This window comes from Hyla sarda, chromosome 6 (assembly GCF_029499605.1).
Source record: "Hyla sarda isolate aHylSar1 chromosome 6, aHylSar1.hap1, whole genome shotgun sequence".
NCBI lineage: Eukaryota > Metazoa > Chordata > Amphibia > Anura > Hylidae > Hyla > Hyla sarda.
The window spans coordinates 226,349,978-226,366,329 of record NC_079194.1 but is presented as its reverse complement, the minus strand read 5'-3'; the positions used below and the strand labels follow the sequence as shown (position 1 = coordinate 226,366,329).

At 40.7% G+C, this 16,352-nt stretch overlaps 1 protein-coding gene across 6 annotated transcripts in view; it reads right to left on the bottom strand.

Annotated features, from left to right (window-relative positions):
• Nucleotides 1–11,394: 11,394 nt before the first annotated feature.
• PAX6 (paired box 6) overlaps nucleotides 11,395–16,352 on the bottom strand; it is a 34,304-nt gene continuing 29,346 nt past the window's right edge. For 4 of the 6 annotated variants that reach the window (XM_056526639.1, XM_056526638.1, XM_056526641.1 and 1 more), the window contains 3 exons: nucleotides 14,481–14,596; nucleotides 12,956–13,106; nucleotides 11,395–12,620 (listed from right to left, as the gene is read on the bottom strand). In XM_056526639.1, the coding sequence (XP_056382614.1) occupies nucleotides 12,535–12,620; nucleotides 12,956–13,106; nucleotides 14,481–14,596 (353 nt within the window). In that variant the 3' untranslated portion in view covers nucleotides 11,395–12,534. The remainder of the gene's footprint in view (nucleotides 12,621–12,955; nucleotides 13,107–14,480; nucleotides 14,597–16,352) is intronic. The other 2 variants (XM_056526642.1, XM_056526643.1) reach the window with 1 other exon arrangement.

The following is a 16,352-nucleotide window of genomic DNA, read 5'->3' as shown; positions in this document are numbered from 1 at the left end:
ATTGTGAAAATTTTGTGAAAAATTGGAAAATTGCTTCTGAACTTTTAAGCCCTCTGATGTTTTCCAAAAGTAAAAACATGTCAACTTTATGATGCAAACATAAAGTAGACATATTGTATATGTGAATCAAAATATTATTTATTTAGAATATTTATTTTCCTTACAAGCAGAGAGCTTCAAAGTTAGAAAAATGCAACATTTTAAATTTTTTCATAAAATTTTGGAATTTTTCACCAAGAAATGATGCAAGTATCGACAAAAATTTACCACTAACATAAAGTAGAATATGTCACGAAAAAACAATCTCGGAATCAGAATGAAAAGTAAAAGCATCCAAGAGTTATTAATGCTTAAAGTGACAGTGGTCAGAATTGCAAAAAATGCTCCCGTCCTTAGGGTTATAATGGGCTCCGTCCCCAAGGAGTTAAGGACCCTTGACGTACGCATACGTCATGACACCCTGGTACTTAAGGACCTATGACGTATGCGTACGTCATGGAGAATTACGGTCCCCGCCGGGCGGGGATCGGACCTTGATGCCTGCTGAAATTATTCAGCAGGCATCCCGTGCAAATGCCCAGGGGGGTCATCAGACCCCCCCATGTCGGCGATCGCGGCAAATCGCAAGTGAATTCACACTTGCGATTTGCGCGATTACGGGTCTATTGTGACCCGGTGACCCGGAATATAAGGGGGATCGCGGTTGTCTAAGACACCTACGATCCCCCTGAAGGGATAGGAGTGAGGTGGCAGGGATGCCACCCCTCCTATCCCTGCTATTAGTGGTCTAGAAGCGACCACCAATAGCAGATCGGGGGCGGGGGGGTTAACTTTCATTTTCCCCGTCTTGCCCACCCACAATAGGGGGGAATGGATGGGGAAACGACGGGGACCGGCGCCGAAGATCCACTTACCCATCCGGGCACACGTCGGGGGCAGCGGCCGACGGAGATCGGCAGCGATGTCATGCGGCTGGATCCGACGGAAGCCGGTGAGTTGCCTAGCAACATCTGGAGGGTACAGTTTGAGACCATGCAAAACTACAACTCCCAGCATGCCCAGACAGCTGTTTGGGCATGCTGGAATATGTAGTTTTGCAACAGCTGGAGGACTACATTTAGAGACCACTATACAGTGATCTCTAAACTGTATTCCTCCAGATCTTGCTGTTTGCTGTCTGGGCATGCTGGGATTTGTAGTTTTGCAACAGCTGGAGGACCACAGTTTGGAGATCACTTTGCAGTGTTCTCTAAAACTGTAGCCCTCTAGATGTTGCAAAACTGCAAATCCCAGCATGCCCAAACAGCTGTCTTGGCATGCTGGGAGTTGTAGTTGCGTACCTCCATCTATTGCATAACTACATCTGCCAGCATGCCCTTCGGCGATCAGTACATGCTGGGAGTTGTAGTTTTGCAACAGCTGGAGGCACACTGGTTGGAAAATACTGAGTTAGGTAACAGAACCTAACTGAAGGTTTTCCAACCAGTGTGCCTCCAGCTGTTGCAAAAGCACAACTCCCAGCATGCACGGTCTGTCAGTACATGCTGGGAGTTGTAGTTTTTAAACAGCTGGAGGTTTGCTCCCCAGGTGAACGTACAGGGTGCATTCACACGTGCAGGTTTACAGTAAGTTCCCTGCTTCTCCTAGCGGGAAACTCACTGTAACACGCCAGTGCAAATGTACCTTAAAAACACTACACTACACTAACACAAAATAAAGGGTAAAACACTACATATACACCCCTTACATTGTCCCCCCCCCCCCCCCCCCCATAAAAATTAAAAATGTATTGTATGGCAGTGTTTCCAAAATGGAGCCTCCAGCTGTTGCAAAACAACAACTCCCAGCATTTCCAGACAGTCACGGAGTGTCCAGGCATGCTGGGAATTTAGCAACAGCTGGTGGCACTCTGGGAATCACTGGCGTAGAATACCCCTATGTCCACCCCTATGCAATCCCTTATTTAGTCCTCAAATGCGCATGGCGCTCTCTCACTTTGGAGCCCTGTCGTATTTCAAGGAAACAGTTTAGGGCCACATATGGGGTATTTCCGTACTCGGGAGAAATTGCACTACAAATTTTGGGGGGCTTTTTCTCCTTTTACCCCTTATGAAAAGGAAAAGTTGGGGGCTACACCAGCTTGTTAGTGTAAAAAAAAATAAAACATTTTACACTAACATGCTGGTGTTGCCCCATACTTTTTATTTTCACAAGCAATAAAAGGAAAAAAAGACCCCCAAAATTAGTAACGCAATTTCTCCTGATTACGGAAATACCCATATGTGGGCGTAAAATGCTCTGCGAGCGCACAACAAGACTCAGGAGTGAGAGCGCACCATGTACATTTGAGGCCTAAATTGGTGATTTGCACATGGGTGGCTGATTTTACAGCAGTTCTGACATAAACGCAAAAAAAGAAATACCCACATGTGACCCCATTTTGGAAACTACACCCCTCATGTAATGTAATAATGGGGACAGTGAGCATTTACGCCCCACAGGTGTCTGACAGATTTTTGGAACAGTGGTCCGTGAAAATGAAAAATGTAATTTTTCATTTGCACAGCCCACTGTTCCAAAGATCTGTCAAACGCCAGTGGGGTGTAAATACTCACTGCACCCCTTCTTAAATTCTCTGAGGGGTGTGTGTTTCCAAAATGGGGTCACATGTGGGGGGGGGGTCCACTGTTCTTGCACCACAGGTGCTTTGTAAACGCACATGGCCCCTGACTTCCATTCCAAACATTTTTTTTTCCAAAAGCTCAATGGCGCTCCTTCTCTTCTGAGCATTGTAGTGCGCCAGCAGAGCACTTGACGTCAACACATGGGGTATTTCCATACTCAGAAGAGATGGGGTTACAAATTTTGGGGGGCATTTTGTCCTATTACTCCTTGTAAAAAAAAATGTATTTGGGGGAAAAACTAGCATTTTAGTGAAAAAAAAAACTACATCTCCCAGCATGCCCTTTGGCAATCAGTACATGCTGGGAGTTGTAGTTTTGCAACAGCTGGAGGCACACTGGTTGGAAAACCTTCAGTTAGGTAACAGAACCTAACTGAAGGTTTTCCAACCAGTGTGCCTCCAGCTGTTGCAAAAGTACAACTCCCAGCATGCACGGTCTGTCAGTGCATGCTGGGAGTTGTAGTTTTGCAACAGCTGGAGGATTGCCTCTCCCACGTGAATGTACAGTGTTCATTCACATGGGCGGGTTTACAGTGAGTTTCCTGCTTCAAGTTTGAGCTGCAGCAAATTGTTCGCCACAGCGCAAACTCCTAGCTGGAAGCTCAAGGTAAACCCCCGCCAGTGCGAATGTACCCTAAAAGCACTACACTACACTAACACATAATAAAGGGTAAAACCCTACATATACACCCCCTTACACTCATACGGCAGTGTTTCAAAAATGGAGCCTCCAGCTGTTGCAAAACAACAACTCCCAGCATTTCCGGACAGCCACTGACTGTCCAGGCATGCTGGGAGTTTGGCAACAGCTGGAGGCACCCTGTTTGGGAATCACTGGCGTAGAAAACCCCTATGTCCACCCCTATGCAATCCCGAATTAAGTCTTCAAAGGCGCATGGTGCTCTCTTAGTTCGGAGCCCTGTCATATTTCAAGGAAACAGTTTAGGGCCACATATGGGGTATTTCCATACTCGGGAGCAATTGCACTACAAATTTTTTTTGGGGGGGGGGTTTCCTCCTTTTACTCCTTATGAAAAGGAAAAGTTGGGGTCTACACCAGCCCGTTAGTGTAAAAAAAATTTACACTAACATGCTGGTGTTGCCCCATACTTTTTATTTTCACAAGAGGTAAAAGGAAAAAAAGACCCCCAAAATTTGTAATGCAATTTCTCCTGAGTAAGGAAATACCCCATATTTGAACGTAAAATACTCTGCAGGCGCACAACAAGGCTCAGGAGGGAGAGCGCACTATGTACATTTGAGGCCTAAATTGATGATTTGCACAGGGGTGGCTGATTTTACAGCGGTTCTGACATAAACGCAAAAAAATAAATACCCACGTGACCCCATTTTGGAAACTACACCCTCACGGAACGTAACAAGGGGTATAGTGAGCCTTAACACCCCACAGGTGTTTGACGAATTTTCATTAAAGTTGGATGGTAAATTCACTAAAATGCTGGTGTTACCCCAAATTTTTCATTTTCACAAGGGAAAATAGGAAAAAAGCCCCCCAAAATTTGTAGCCCCATTTCTTCTGAGTAAGAACATACCCCATATGTGGATGTAAATTGCTCTGCGGGCGAACTACAGGGTGGGCTATTTATATGGATACACCTTAATAAAATGGGAATGGTTGGTGATATTAAAGGGGTATTCCAGGCAAAACCTTTTTTTTATATATATCAACTGGCTCCGGAAAGTTAAACAGATTTGTAAATTACTTCTATTAAAAAATCTTAATCCTTCCAATAGTTATTAGCTTCTGAAGTTTTCTGTCTAACTGCTCAATGATGATGTCATGTCCCGGGAGCTGTGCATGATGGGAGAATATCCCCATAGGAACTGCACAGCTCCCGGGACGTGAGTCATCAGAGAGCAGTTAGACAGAAAACAACAACTCAACTTCAGAAGCTAATAACTATTGGAAGGATTAAGATTTTTTAATAGAAGTAATTTACAAATCTGTTTAACTTTCCGGAGCCAGTTGATATATAAAAAAAAGTTTTGGCCTGGAATACCCCTTTAACTTCCGGTTTGTGGCACATTAGTATATGTGAAGGGGGGAAACTTTTCAAGATGGGTGGTAACCATGGCACCATTTTGAAGTCGGCCATTTTGAATCCAACAAGAAAAACAATGATGTGCTTGGTTTTACCGTAACTTTATTCTTTCTTGAGTTATTTACAAGTTTCTGACCATTTATAAAATGTGTTCAATGTGCTGCCCATTGTGTTGGATTGTCAATGCAACCCTCTTCTCCCACTCTTCACACACTGATAGCAACACTGCAGGAGAAATGCTAGCACAGGCTTCCAGTATCCGTAGTTTCAGGTGCTGCAGAATAGGCAAAACAAAAATTGGAACAGGACCCTCAGTTTACGCAGAAGATTTTGTTCAGTGATGAGGCAAACTTTTATGTAAATGGTGAAGTTAACAAACAAAGCCACCAACCCACATTGGATAGATCCCTCCAAGACTGTTGGAACACAAAAATTGATAGTATGGTATGGTATATGGGGTACAAAGATAGCGGGGCCATTCTTCATCAATGGAAACCTCAAGGCCACTGGATATGCGAAATTGCTACATGATGATGTGTTTCCCTCTTTATGCACTGAAGCTGGCACGTTCCCTGAGTTTTTCCTGCAAGATGGTGACCACCACATTATGGGTGTCAGGTCCGAGCATTCCTAGATGAACAGTTTCCTGAAAAGTGGATTGGTCGTCGTGGGCCAATTGAATGGCCCCCAAGGCTCCCGATCTGACCCCCTTAGACTTTTATCTTTGGGGTCATCTGAAGGCAATTGTCTATGCTGTGAAGATACGAGATGTGCAGCACCTGAAACTACGGATACTGGAAGCCTGTGCTAGCATTTCTCCTGCGGTGTATATAGTAGTATATAGCAGTGTATACAGATACTGGAAGCCTGTGACAGCATTTCTCCTGTGGTGTTGCTATCAGTGTGTGAATAGTGGGCGAAGAGGGTTGCATTGACAATACAACACAATGGGCAGCACATTGAACACATTTCATAAGTGGTCAGAAACTTGTAAATAACTCATGAAAGAATAAAGTTACGTTAAAACCAAGCACATCATTGTTTTTCTTGTGAAATTCCCAATAAGTTTCATGTGTCACATGACCCTCTTCCTATTGAAAAAACAAAAGTTGGATTCAAAATGTCCGACTTCAGAATGGCCGCCATGGTCACCACCCATCTTGAAAAGTTTCCCCCCTCACATATACTAATGTGGCACAAACAGGAAGTTAATATCACCAACCATTCCTATTTTACTAAGGTGTATCCATATAAATGGCCCACCCTGTACAATGCTCAGAAGAGAGTGAGCGCCATTGGGATTTTGAAGAGAAAATTTGTCCGGAATTGAAGGCCACGTTTGTTTACAAAGCCCCCATAGTGCCAGAACAATGGACCCCTCCCACATGTGACCCCATTTTGAAAACTATACCCCTCACGTATTGTAATAAGGGGTACAGTGAGCATTTACGCCCCACAGGTGTCTGACAGATTTTTGGAACAGTGGTCCATGAAAATGAAAAATGTAATTCACTGCACCCCTTATTAAATTCCGTGAGGGGTGTAGTTTCCAAAATGGGGTCACATGTGGGGGTTCCACTGTTCTGGCACCACGGGGGGGCTTTGTAAACGCGCTTGGCCCCTGACTTCCATTCCAAACAAATTCCCTTTCCAATAGCTCAATGGCGCTCCTCCTCTTTTAAGCATTGTAGTGCACCAGCAGAGCACTTGACGTCCACACATGGGGTATTTCCATACTCAGAAGAAATGGGGTTACAAATTTTCTCCTATTCTCCTATTACCCCTTGTAAAAATGAAAAATTTGGGGAAAAACCAGCATTTTAGTGAAAAATTTTTTTTTTTCATTTACACATCCAACTTTAACAAAAAGTCGTGAAATACTTGTGAGGTGTTAAGGCTCACTATACCCCTTGTTACGTTCCTTGAGAGGTGTAGTTTCCAAAATGCGACATGCCATGTGGGGGTTTCTGCGGTTCTGGCACCATAGAGGCTTCCTAAATGTGACATGCCCCCCAAAAATCATTTCAGAAAAACTCACTCTCCAAAATCCCATTGTCATTCCCTTCTGAGCCCTCTACTGCGCCCGCCGAACACTTGACATACACATATTTCCTTACTCGAGAGAAATTGGGTTACAAATTTTGAGAGGCTTTTTCTCCTTTTACCTCTTGTAAAAATTCAAAAACTGGGTCTAAAGAACATGCGAGTGTAAAAAAGGAAGATTTAGAATTTTCTCCTTTATTTTGCTGTTATTCCTGTGAAACACCTAAAGGGTTAACACACTTACTGAATGTCATTTTGAATACTTTGAGGGGTGCAGTTTTTATAATGGGGTCATTTTTGGGGTATTTCTAATAGGAAGGCCCTTCAAATCCAATTCAGACCTGAACTGGTCCATGAAAAATTCCAATTTTGAAAATTTTGTGAAAAATTGGAAAATTGCTGCTGAACTTTGAAGCCCTCTGATGTCGTCCAAAAGTAAAAACATGTCAACTTTATGATTCAAACATAAAGTAGACATATTGTATTTGTGAATCAAAATATAATTTATTTGGAATGTCTATTTTCCTTACAAGCAGAGAGCTTCAAAGTTAGAAAAATGCTAAATTTTCAATTTTTTCATCAAATTTTGGAATTTTTCACCAAGAAATGATGCTAGTATTGACATTTTACTACTAACATAAAGTAGAATATGTCACGAAAAAACTATCTCGGAATCAGAATGAATGGTAAAAGCATTCCAGAGTTATTAATGCTTAAAGTGAAAGTGGTCAGATGTACAAAAAACACTCTGGTCCTACAGTGAAAATTGTCCTTGTCCTTAAGGGGTTAATGGTCTATTTTTTTTTTTATTTAGTTTAGAAAAGGGCCTTGAAAGAGCTTTTTTGCAGTAAGGAAGAAGAAGATGGAAATGCTATTCTTTTTTTTCATGTTTAAGGGGAACCTGTCATCACTTTGTTGCTGCCAGATCCACAAAACATCAGGGCAGCCTCCGACGGTGTCTACCCACCCCACCAGACCAGTGTTACATATCTCTCACTAGCTATTGGTTGGTTCATGTCCCTCCATTGCAACGTCTCCTTAGTTCATGAGATTGTGTGAGATTACGTAAATCCCATGATTGTTTTTTTTCCAGTGGAATACTACTGACAGTGATCTTGCCATTATTTTGTATCCTAATGGGCTGATTCTTTTTAGCCGTCACATTGACCAATTAATTATATTGAGGGTTTCTTACCTTCCTGTTACAGAACCTTTTCAAAAGTGATTGCACAAGTGAAAGGTCCTCAGCAAGTTCAAGAAGTTCATGTATATTTATTATGGACACTGGTCCCTTTGAAATCTTTTTAACCTCTTAAGGACGCAGGCCGTACCTGCACGCCTTGCGCATGGTTCCGGTCTATAATGCAGGGTCTCGCCGTGACCCTGCGTCATAGCGGGTTGGTCCCAGCGGCTAATGAAAGCCGGAACACTAGGCTAATAGCGTGCGGCACCGATCTTTGTGCTGCGTGCTATTAACCCTTTAGACGCGGCGTTCAGAATTGATTATCGCGTCTAAAGTAACAAAATTACACTCCCGGCAGCTCAGACGGGCTGTTCGGGACCATAGCGGGGAAATGGCGATGTCCCGATCAGCTAGAACACAAGCAGAGGGTCGGTTACCTTCCTCTGGCTTGTCCGATCGGCGATTGATTGCTCCAAGGCTGAAATCCAGGCTTGAGCAATCGACCGCCGATTACACTGATCATTGCCATGTTAATGTATGGCAGTGATCTGTCTAGAAGATCAGTGTGTGCAGTGTTATAGCCCCTAGAGGGGGCTATAACATTACAAATAAAAAGTGTGAAAAAAGTTAATAAAGATCATTTAACTCCTTTCCCCATTTAAAAAAACTGTAAATAAAAATAAACATATGTGGTATTGCTGCGTGTGGAAATGTCTGAACTATAAAAATATATCATTAATTAAACCGCAAGGTCAATGGCGTACGCGCCAAAAATAGTGTATTTTTGGTAACTTTTTATATCATGAAAAATAAATAAAAAGCAATCAAAAAGTCCAATCAATACAAAAATGGTACCGATAAAAACTTCAGATCATGATGCAAAAAATTAGCCTTCATACCGCCCCGTATAATGAAATATAAAAAGTTATAGGGGTCAAAATATGACAATTTTAAACTTATTCATTTTCGTGCATGTAGTTATGATTTTTACAAGAAGTAAGACAAAATCACACCTATATAAGTAGGGTATCATTTTAACCATATGGACTAGAGATGAGCGATCTTACAGTAAATTCGATTCGTCACAAACTTCTCGGCTCGGCAGTTGATGACTTTTAGTTCAGCTTTCAGGTGCTCCCGTGGGCAGGAAAAGGTGGATACAGTCCTAGGAGACTCTTTCCTAGGACTGTATCCACCTTTTCCAGCCCACGGGAGCACCTGAAAGCTGAACTAATTTATGCAGGATAAGTTATCAACTGCCGAGCTGAGAAGTTTGTGACGAATCGAATTTACTGTAAGTTCGCTCATCTCTAGTATAAACCTATAGAATAAAGAAAAGGTGTCATTTTTACTGAAAAAATGCACTGTGTAGAAACGGAAGCCCCCAAAATTACAAAATGGTATATTTTCTTCAATTTTGTCACACAATTAATTTTTTTTCCATTTCACTGTGGATTTTTAGGTAAAATTACTAATGTCACTGCAAAGTAGAATTGGTGGCACAAAGCATAAGCCATAATTATGGAATTTTAGGTGCAAAATTGAAAGGGTTATGATTTTTAAAGGTAAGGAGGAAAAAACGACAGTGGAAAAACCCTGAGTCCTTAAGGGGTTAATGTTTGCAATTAAAATGTTTTTACATGTTTTATAACCCAATGCAGACAAGCCACAATGCTACATAAGGGAGAGCACACAGGTGTAAAATATTGATGAACATCCACTCACATGCCTATTATTTGTGAAGGGGATGGATTCTTAGCTTTTGGTTACAATTACATTTATTTATTTACTTTTTGTTTTAGTTTTTTTCTGGAAAAAAGCACAATCCTATTACTGTTTTTATACACTTATATGCACTTTTATACACTATTGTATACATATTACATGCCGGGGTTTCTGGGTAATTTTAAGAAACAGTAGCTTTTTTCACCATTAAATGGGCACTGTCAAATCCAAAAACTTTTTATGTTGTTACTGATTAAAATTAAATTATATTATTATTTTTATATTTTGTTAAATGGTTGAATATTTACAAAGAAAACAGCTCCTGAAAATCCGACCACTAGGGGTCTCCATACCTACTGGGACACTAACCAGTCCTGGCAGCAGCATCAGTCTTGTCCATGAGTCATGGACAAGAGGAGACACATGAACAAGGCTGCATGAGTAGACACACCAGTCACCTCCCACCACCACATGCCACCTTCTCCTGAGATTATTTGAACACTGAGCTAATGAAAAAAAGGTATGTAAAAAAAAATATATATATATATATAGGTGATAGAGGCATAATGTTATGCTTTAAGCTTTTCATTACGCGATAGAAAGAAAAGAATTACTACCAAAAGTCTATGTGGGGGGGGGGGGGGGGGGGGGGGATTTATAATTGTTTTTAACCTGTGTGGTGTTGCTTTGTCGCATGATTTGTCTCAGATGCTGTTTAGAGACTTTTTATTGCGACTTTTGATGCTTTATATAAAACTGTATAGCTTGGCTATAGTCTGGTTAACTTTTTGCAGTGTTCAAGTTATCATATTTGTTGTACTTCTTTAAAACTAACTTTTTGGACCCATAGGGCTCCTGTATATATTTGCATTCTAGACTTTTTGTTTAAGCAGAAAACATCAATCCAAATGCTTTACTGCAACCACCTAAAATTGTATGCAACCTGGAAAATTTTACCAAACAAGTGTGTACATACTTGAGCGGAAATGGTCTGGTCGAAACTAATTTATAAAGGCCAAGAATAAGACAATGTATTTCTTTTTACCAGACATGTGACCATGGTGTTTTATGTTTAATCATGGGGTACTCATCTGGTTCACTGAATTAACTGCATCACGCTCCACCCCCTCAATGCAAGCCTATGGGAGGTGGCGTGACAGCTGTCACAACCCCTCCCATAGGCTTGCATTAAGGGGGCGAAGCGTGATGTCACACGGGGGCGGAGCCGTGATGTCACAATACTCCAGCCTTGTGATCGGCAGTCATCAGACCTGGAGCGAACATGCTCCGGGGGCTGATGGTAACGGGGTGCTGCATGAAAGATCACGGGAGTCCCCAGCGGCGGGACCCCTGCGATCAGGCATCTTATCCCCTATCCTTTGGATAGGGCATAAGATGTCTTAGCGAAGGAGTACCCCTTTAAGTTTCCTTCCATAAAAGAAGAAAACTGTATTATCAATGTCACATAGGAGGAGTCAAATCTTGTGACATATTTTACAACGTGGCTTAGGAGTGTTCATAGAATTATGGAATTGTTTGCAATTCCTTTGACCAAGACCATGTAAGTCACTTTTTCATCATAGACTATACCTCAAACCAACAAAGACCATAGTTACTACAAAATACGGCTTAGAATGTGCCTCTGGCCCCGCGTACGTTACATTAAAACAAACAAGTTCATCAATCGGATTTCGACATTTTTACAGCACAATCTTTCAGTTGCCCTAATTTATTTAAAAATAAATTACAATTAAAACAAAACGGACTTGACGTCCAATACCGGTAACAAAAATTTGCAACACCACGCTAAAGGTTTAAATGAAAAAAAATATATAACAAAGGAAATACAAAGGCTTTGGTATGGTTTTTTACAATCAACAATGGTTAATTTTGATATGTACTTGTGAACAACTTGAAAACACTTAAGTTGAAAACTCTTGCAAGCACTTTTAATCGGTATAAGGAATGATCTATATGCACAAGAATGATTGGACTGTGAACATTTTATACAATCTATCTAGGAACAATAAAACGACCTGCTGACCAAGAAAAAAAAATATGATGCATGAAAATGTGTATAAAACATCTATACAGTATCCTCGTCAAATATAAATGAAATTAACTTTATTATAGAAATCATTCTGGGAGATTTCTAGGGAAGACAAAAAAAAGTACATTTTGACATAAAACAAATTGGATTATATCGAAGACATAATCTACCTTTCATCTACCAAACGTCTCTCTTGAGTTTTTCTTTTTTCCTTTTTTTTTTTGTTTGTTTTTGGGAATTAAACGTCAACATTTAGGGACTACCAATGAGCGGAGGGATTATAAGGCTGTTGAAGGTCTTTTAAATAGAATTTCTGTGTTTCGTTTTTCAGCAACTGGAATGTCGATACAAATGTGGAGAGTCCTTGGACAAACTCTGGGGAGGGGGGGTCGATAAATGTTGATAAATCTTTCGTGGCTTGATCATGGCTTCCATTTATAAGAAAAAAAAAAAGCAAAAACTATTATCGGAGAGCAGATCCTTCCACCCAGCCTATGTTGTTCTGTCTGTCATTACATAACAAAGTCAGTTTACAAAGAGTACATCAAATGGATAAAAGTTTGGATATCAAAATGAAGATTTGATCCAAATGATATAATGCTCTGAATGTGCAAATGTCCGTTTGTGCAGTCCTTCCCAATATTTTCGGTACACAGTTGCTGTGCAGAGAAGTCTTTTTTAATTATATCCCAAGACAGTTCTCAGTTTTGTTTAGTTTTTTTTTTATAAAATACTGCTGAACATCCAACTGTTCTCCATAAAGTCATTGGTTAAATTAACACGGTTTTTACTGTAGTCTTGGCCAGTACTGAGACATGTCAGGTTCACTGCCGGGTACTTGTACTGGGACTGACACTCCAGGGGAAATGAGACCTAAAAGAAACAGAAAGTATTCATTATGGTTTCATATTAGTTTATGTTGTTTAATGTCACAATACACAACTCATGCACTTGTGGTTTTAGGAAATTCAGAGGAACTGTCATTAGGATGCAGGGCTGAATTTTGAGCATGCATTGTCTACAGAGTGCGATTTCTTTTTTGTTTTAAACTTTTTATTATTATTAGTATTATTATAATCCACGTATGTATGGACATGAGGGCTGCACAGGTGCAGGCGCTGCTTGGTGTATGAATGTGTGGCTATCCCATTCAAGAGTGGCTGTGTATGAGGAGTGAGAGAGAGGGTGGAAAATAATGGAATGCCTACCTGTAGAAGTTGTACCAGAGGTGCCCATTGATTGGCTGTTCATGTGTGCCTGCATGTGGGGAGGTGTGTATGTATCATAGCTCCGCCCATTCACAGATGGACTTGTGGGCAGCATGCATGAGTAGGAGGAGGTCTGGCTGGGTACAGGGGGCTGGAAGAAGAAAGAAAAGCAATATTACTGCTCAGTGCCATATGTGATGTATAAACACAATCACTGCACCTCCTGTGTCCAACATCTGCCCATGTGTCTGTATGTATGTGCCTACATAGACCATTGCCTCTGCAGGTAAGCTACATTTCCCAGTCTTGTTGGTTATATAGGCAAATGAAAAGTACCAACAGATCAAATGTGGAACACTAATGTAGTGGCATGCACCTCATGTTTACCAGATCAAACTGCAGTAAAGGACAAGAAAGAAAGGATCGGTAGAAGTTGTGCACAGCCCAGGATAAGTATTTGCACCTCTAAATGATATTCTGCAAAACCTTATTATTTCTGATTTTATATAAGGAAAGTAATTCAATTGTGTAAAATTATTGCATTAACATGTGACCAAATCTGGCACATATCCATTCAACTGGTCATCAAGCAAAATGAAACCATTACTACAGGGATTATATGCCTTATACCAAAAGTAGTGGCACTCTTGTCCATTGGCTGTGTCTGCTATGGCATTTCAGCATCATCTGCTGCAATATGAGTCAAAAGCCATGGACAAAAGTGGCGCTGACAGTAGCTATGTTTCTTAATCTCCTACAACCCCTTTAAGACTCCTCAGACCAGTTGTTTTCTTTTATCTAATGGGTATGATTCTAAAGCTTCAAATGATAAAATCCTATTAACTCATATAAAATGCATTTATGCTGCAATAACAAAAGTTAAATACAAGTGGAATTAAAGAAGTTGTCTAAGATTAAAAAAAACAAAACATATTTTTTTTGCTTGTTTTACAGTACCATTAATATACATAGGCTGTGCCTGGTGCTGTATCTGGTCTGGAGATGAGGGTTTAGAAGACAGACCCTCTTATTCTAATTCTGGTAAACCCCTTTTAGGCATGGGCCGATTTTTTCATTAATATAACTAGGCTGTTTGTTTTAATTACACTGAAAAATTAATTCCTATTGATAATTGATTCTTAATGAATGCATCCCTAGGGATATTATCATGAAACTAAATTTATTTGGCTCAGATTGTCCACTGTCCATTTATTCCAAAACCTCTGTGCTCCCAAGCTTCCTAGGCTGGAAAATGTTGTAGTGTAGAACAAAATAGGAGCTCAAGTGACATAAAGGTCTAATTCAAATTGCCTCCAGTGCCCGACCCCTCTCTGTTTTACTGAACCTACATCACCACTAAAATATTGTGACTTGAGGTTCGAATTTATAAACTAGTTGTTTTTCAGTGCATTTGTGAATAGTATTATATTTAATAACTATCCTGATTGAATTATAATTATGAATTGGCTCTTCATTATATCATTATTAAAATAATAGTAAATTATAAGCACATGTGTGTACTCACTTGCATAGGAAGGTTATTCGCCATGGTGAAGCTAGGCATAGGTGGCAGCGCACTGTATGTATTTGTAAGAGCTGTATCTGTTCTCCCCAACATAGAACCTGATGTGAATGATGACACTGTAGGAAAGAGATAAATGTTATTATTATACATTATTACTTCTTGCGTCTATTACATTCCACATGTATTGATCTTGCCTATGTCCTCACCAACATCAACTGTTTTTTTTTTTGCAACTGACCAACCTATTGTAGGTGCTTTCCAAACAGGAACTAGGCTGTCACAGACCCGATTCTAGTCTCATGGCAAGAAAACAATGTGTTCTCCTATATATCTCTAATATAGTCATCCTAATGCTTGCTACATGTTTGAAAATCGGTTAGAAGAGAAATTCCTGCTTCCCCTCCCACTAATGACATCACCACCGCTGTTTCCTTGGTGAGTCTTTTGTTCTTCGCCTCCCAAATTCTACCAAACTTGTTACATTATGTGCTAAAATTCTGAAATGTTGGCTATGATATTAACCCTTATTCCCAATTATTCTATTGCCTGATAGCCAACTTGCTTGGGCAGCTGTTAGAATAAATAGTTTTTGGCTGTAAAAAAAAATGTTTATACTACAGTAAAGTAACATTTATTTTGTTTCAAATGCCCGAGTCTTTCAAGGTCAAGAGTCTGAACTGTGGAGAACTTTGCAATGTGCCCCACAACATTTTACTTAAAGGGAATGTGTCATCAAAAAATGGCCTGTGGTTTCAATCAAGTTTTATGTTAAACACATTTTAAGACTTGTAGATAATGTGTTTTTTCCATTTTTATATCTATATTTAAAGAAGAAAAAAATCTAAAATCTTGCAGTTATCATTTTGGTCACTAGACCTAAAACTAAGCAGAAAATTCCTCTTTTGTCTGGGATGATAAAGTGGAGGCTGTTGGAAACTAATCTGTTCAGCTTTACAACAAAAGGTGACAACAGTGTATAGATAAGACACCATATAAAACAGCTGCAGCTTAAAGTTCAGGGTCCCCCTTCCTGTGGAAGGATCTTTCGAAAAGGTCACAGAGAATGCCCATCCTGTAGTGTGTATGGGAGGTAGGAATCCTGGCAAGGGTCTCCTATTCTTCTCGTGGGTGACAATTGCGGCGCTGCAGCGCTACACCGGCGGAGTGAAATTAGCAGTCGGAGATAGCGCAGAAAGTGGTGATCACTTTTTATTAATAGTCATAAAAAGGATCAGTTCAGGATGGACAACGCGTTTCGGATGGGCTCCCTCCCTCGTCAGGTCCGCATTTGAGCAATGCAGACCTGAGGAAGGAGGGAGCCCCTCCAAAACGTGTTGTCCATCCTGAACTGATCCTTTTTATGACTATTAATAAAAAGTGATCACCACCCTCTGCGCTATCTCCGACTGCTAATTTCACTCCGCCGGTGTATCGCTGCAGCGCCGCAATTGTCACCCACGGGAAGAAAAGGAGACCCTTGCCGGAATTTCTACCTCCCATACACGCTACAGGATTGCACCAACCGTCTCTGACGGAACCGACGGCCAGCTGCTCCCGGCGCACCTACAGAAAAGATACCTGCTCAAGGCTTTTAATCAGCGTTGTGCCTGACATTAGCACAACCAACAAAGGTGAGCAGGCTCTTATCTACCTATCTACCTACCATCCGTTATCCACGGATAACCGGCACTATTAGCACCGCATCTGTCTGTCTTTTTTCTCCCCTACATATTAAAGAGAATGCCCAGTAATTTTCCAATGTATGTGAGTGGGCCAGGTTATGGGGTTTGCGGTAAAGCATATCTCTAAATGCTGATAAAAACTGCTCAGGAAAGATGACAGCCACCATTATACTGTACAAAACTAAATAAA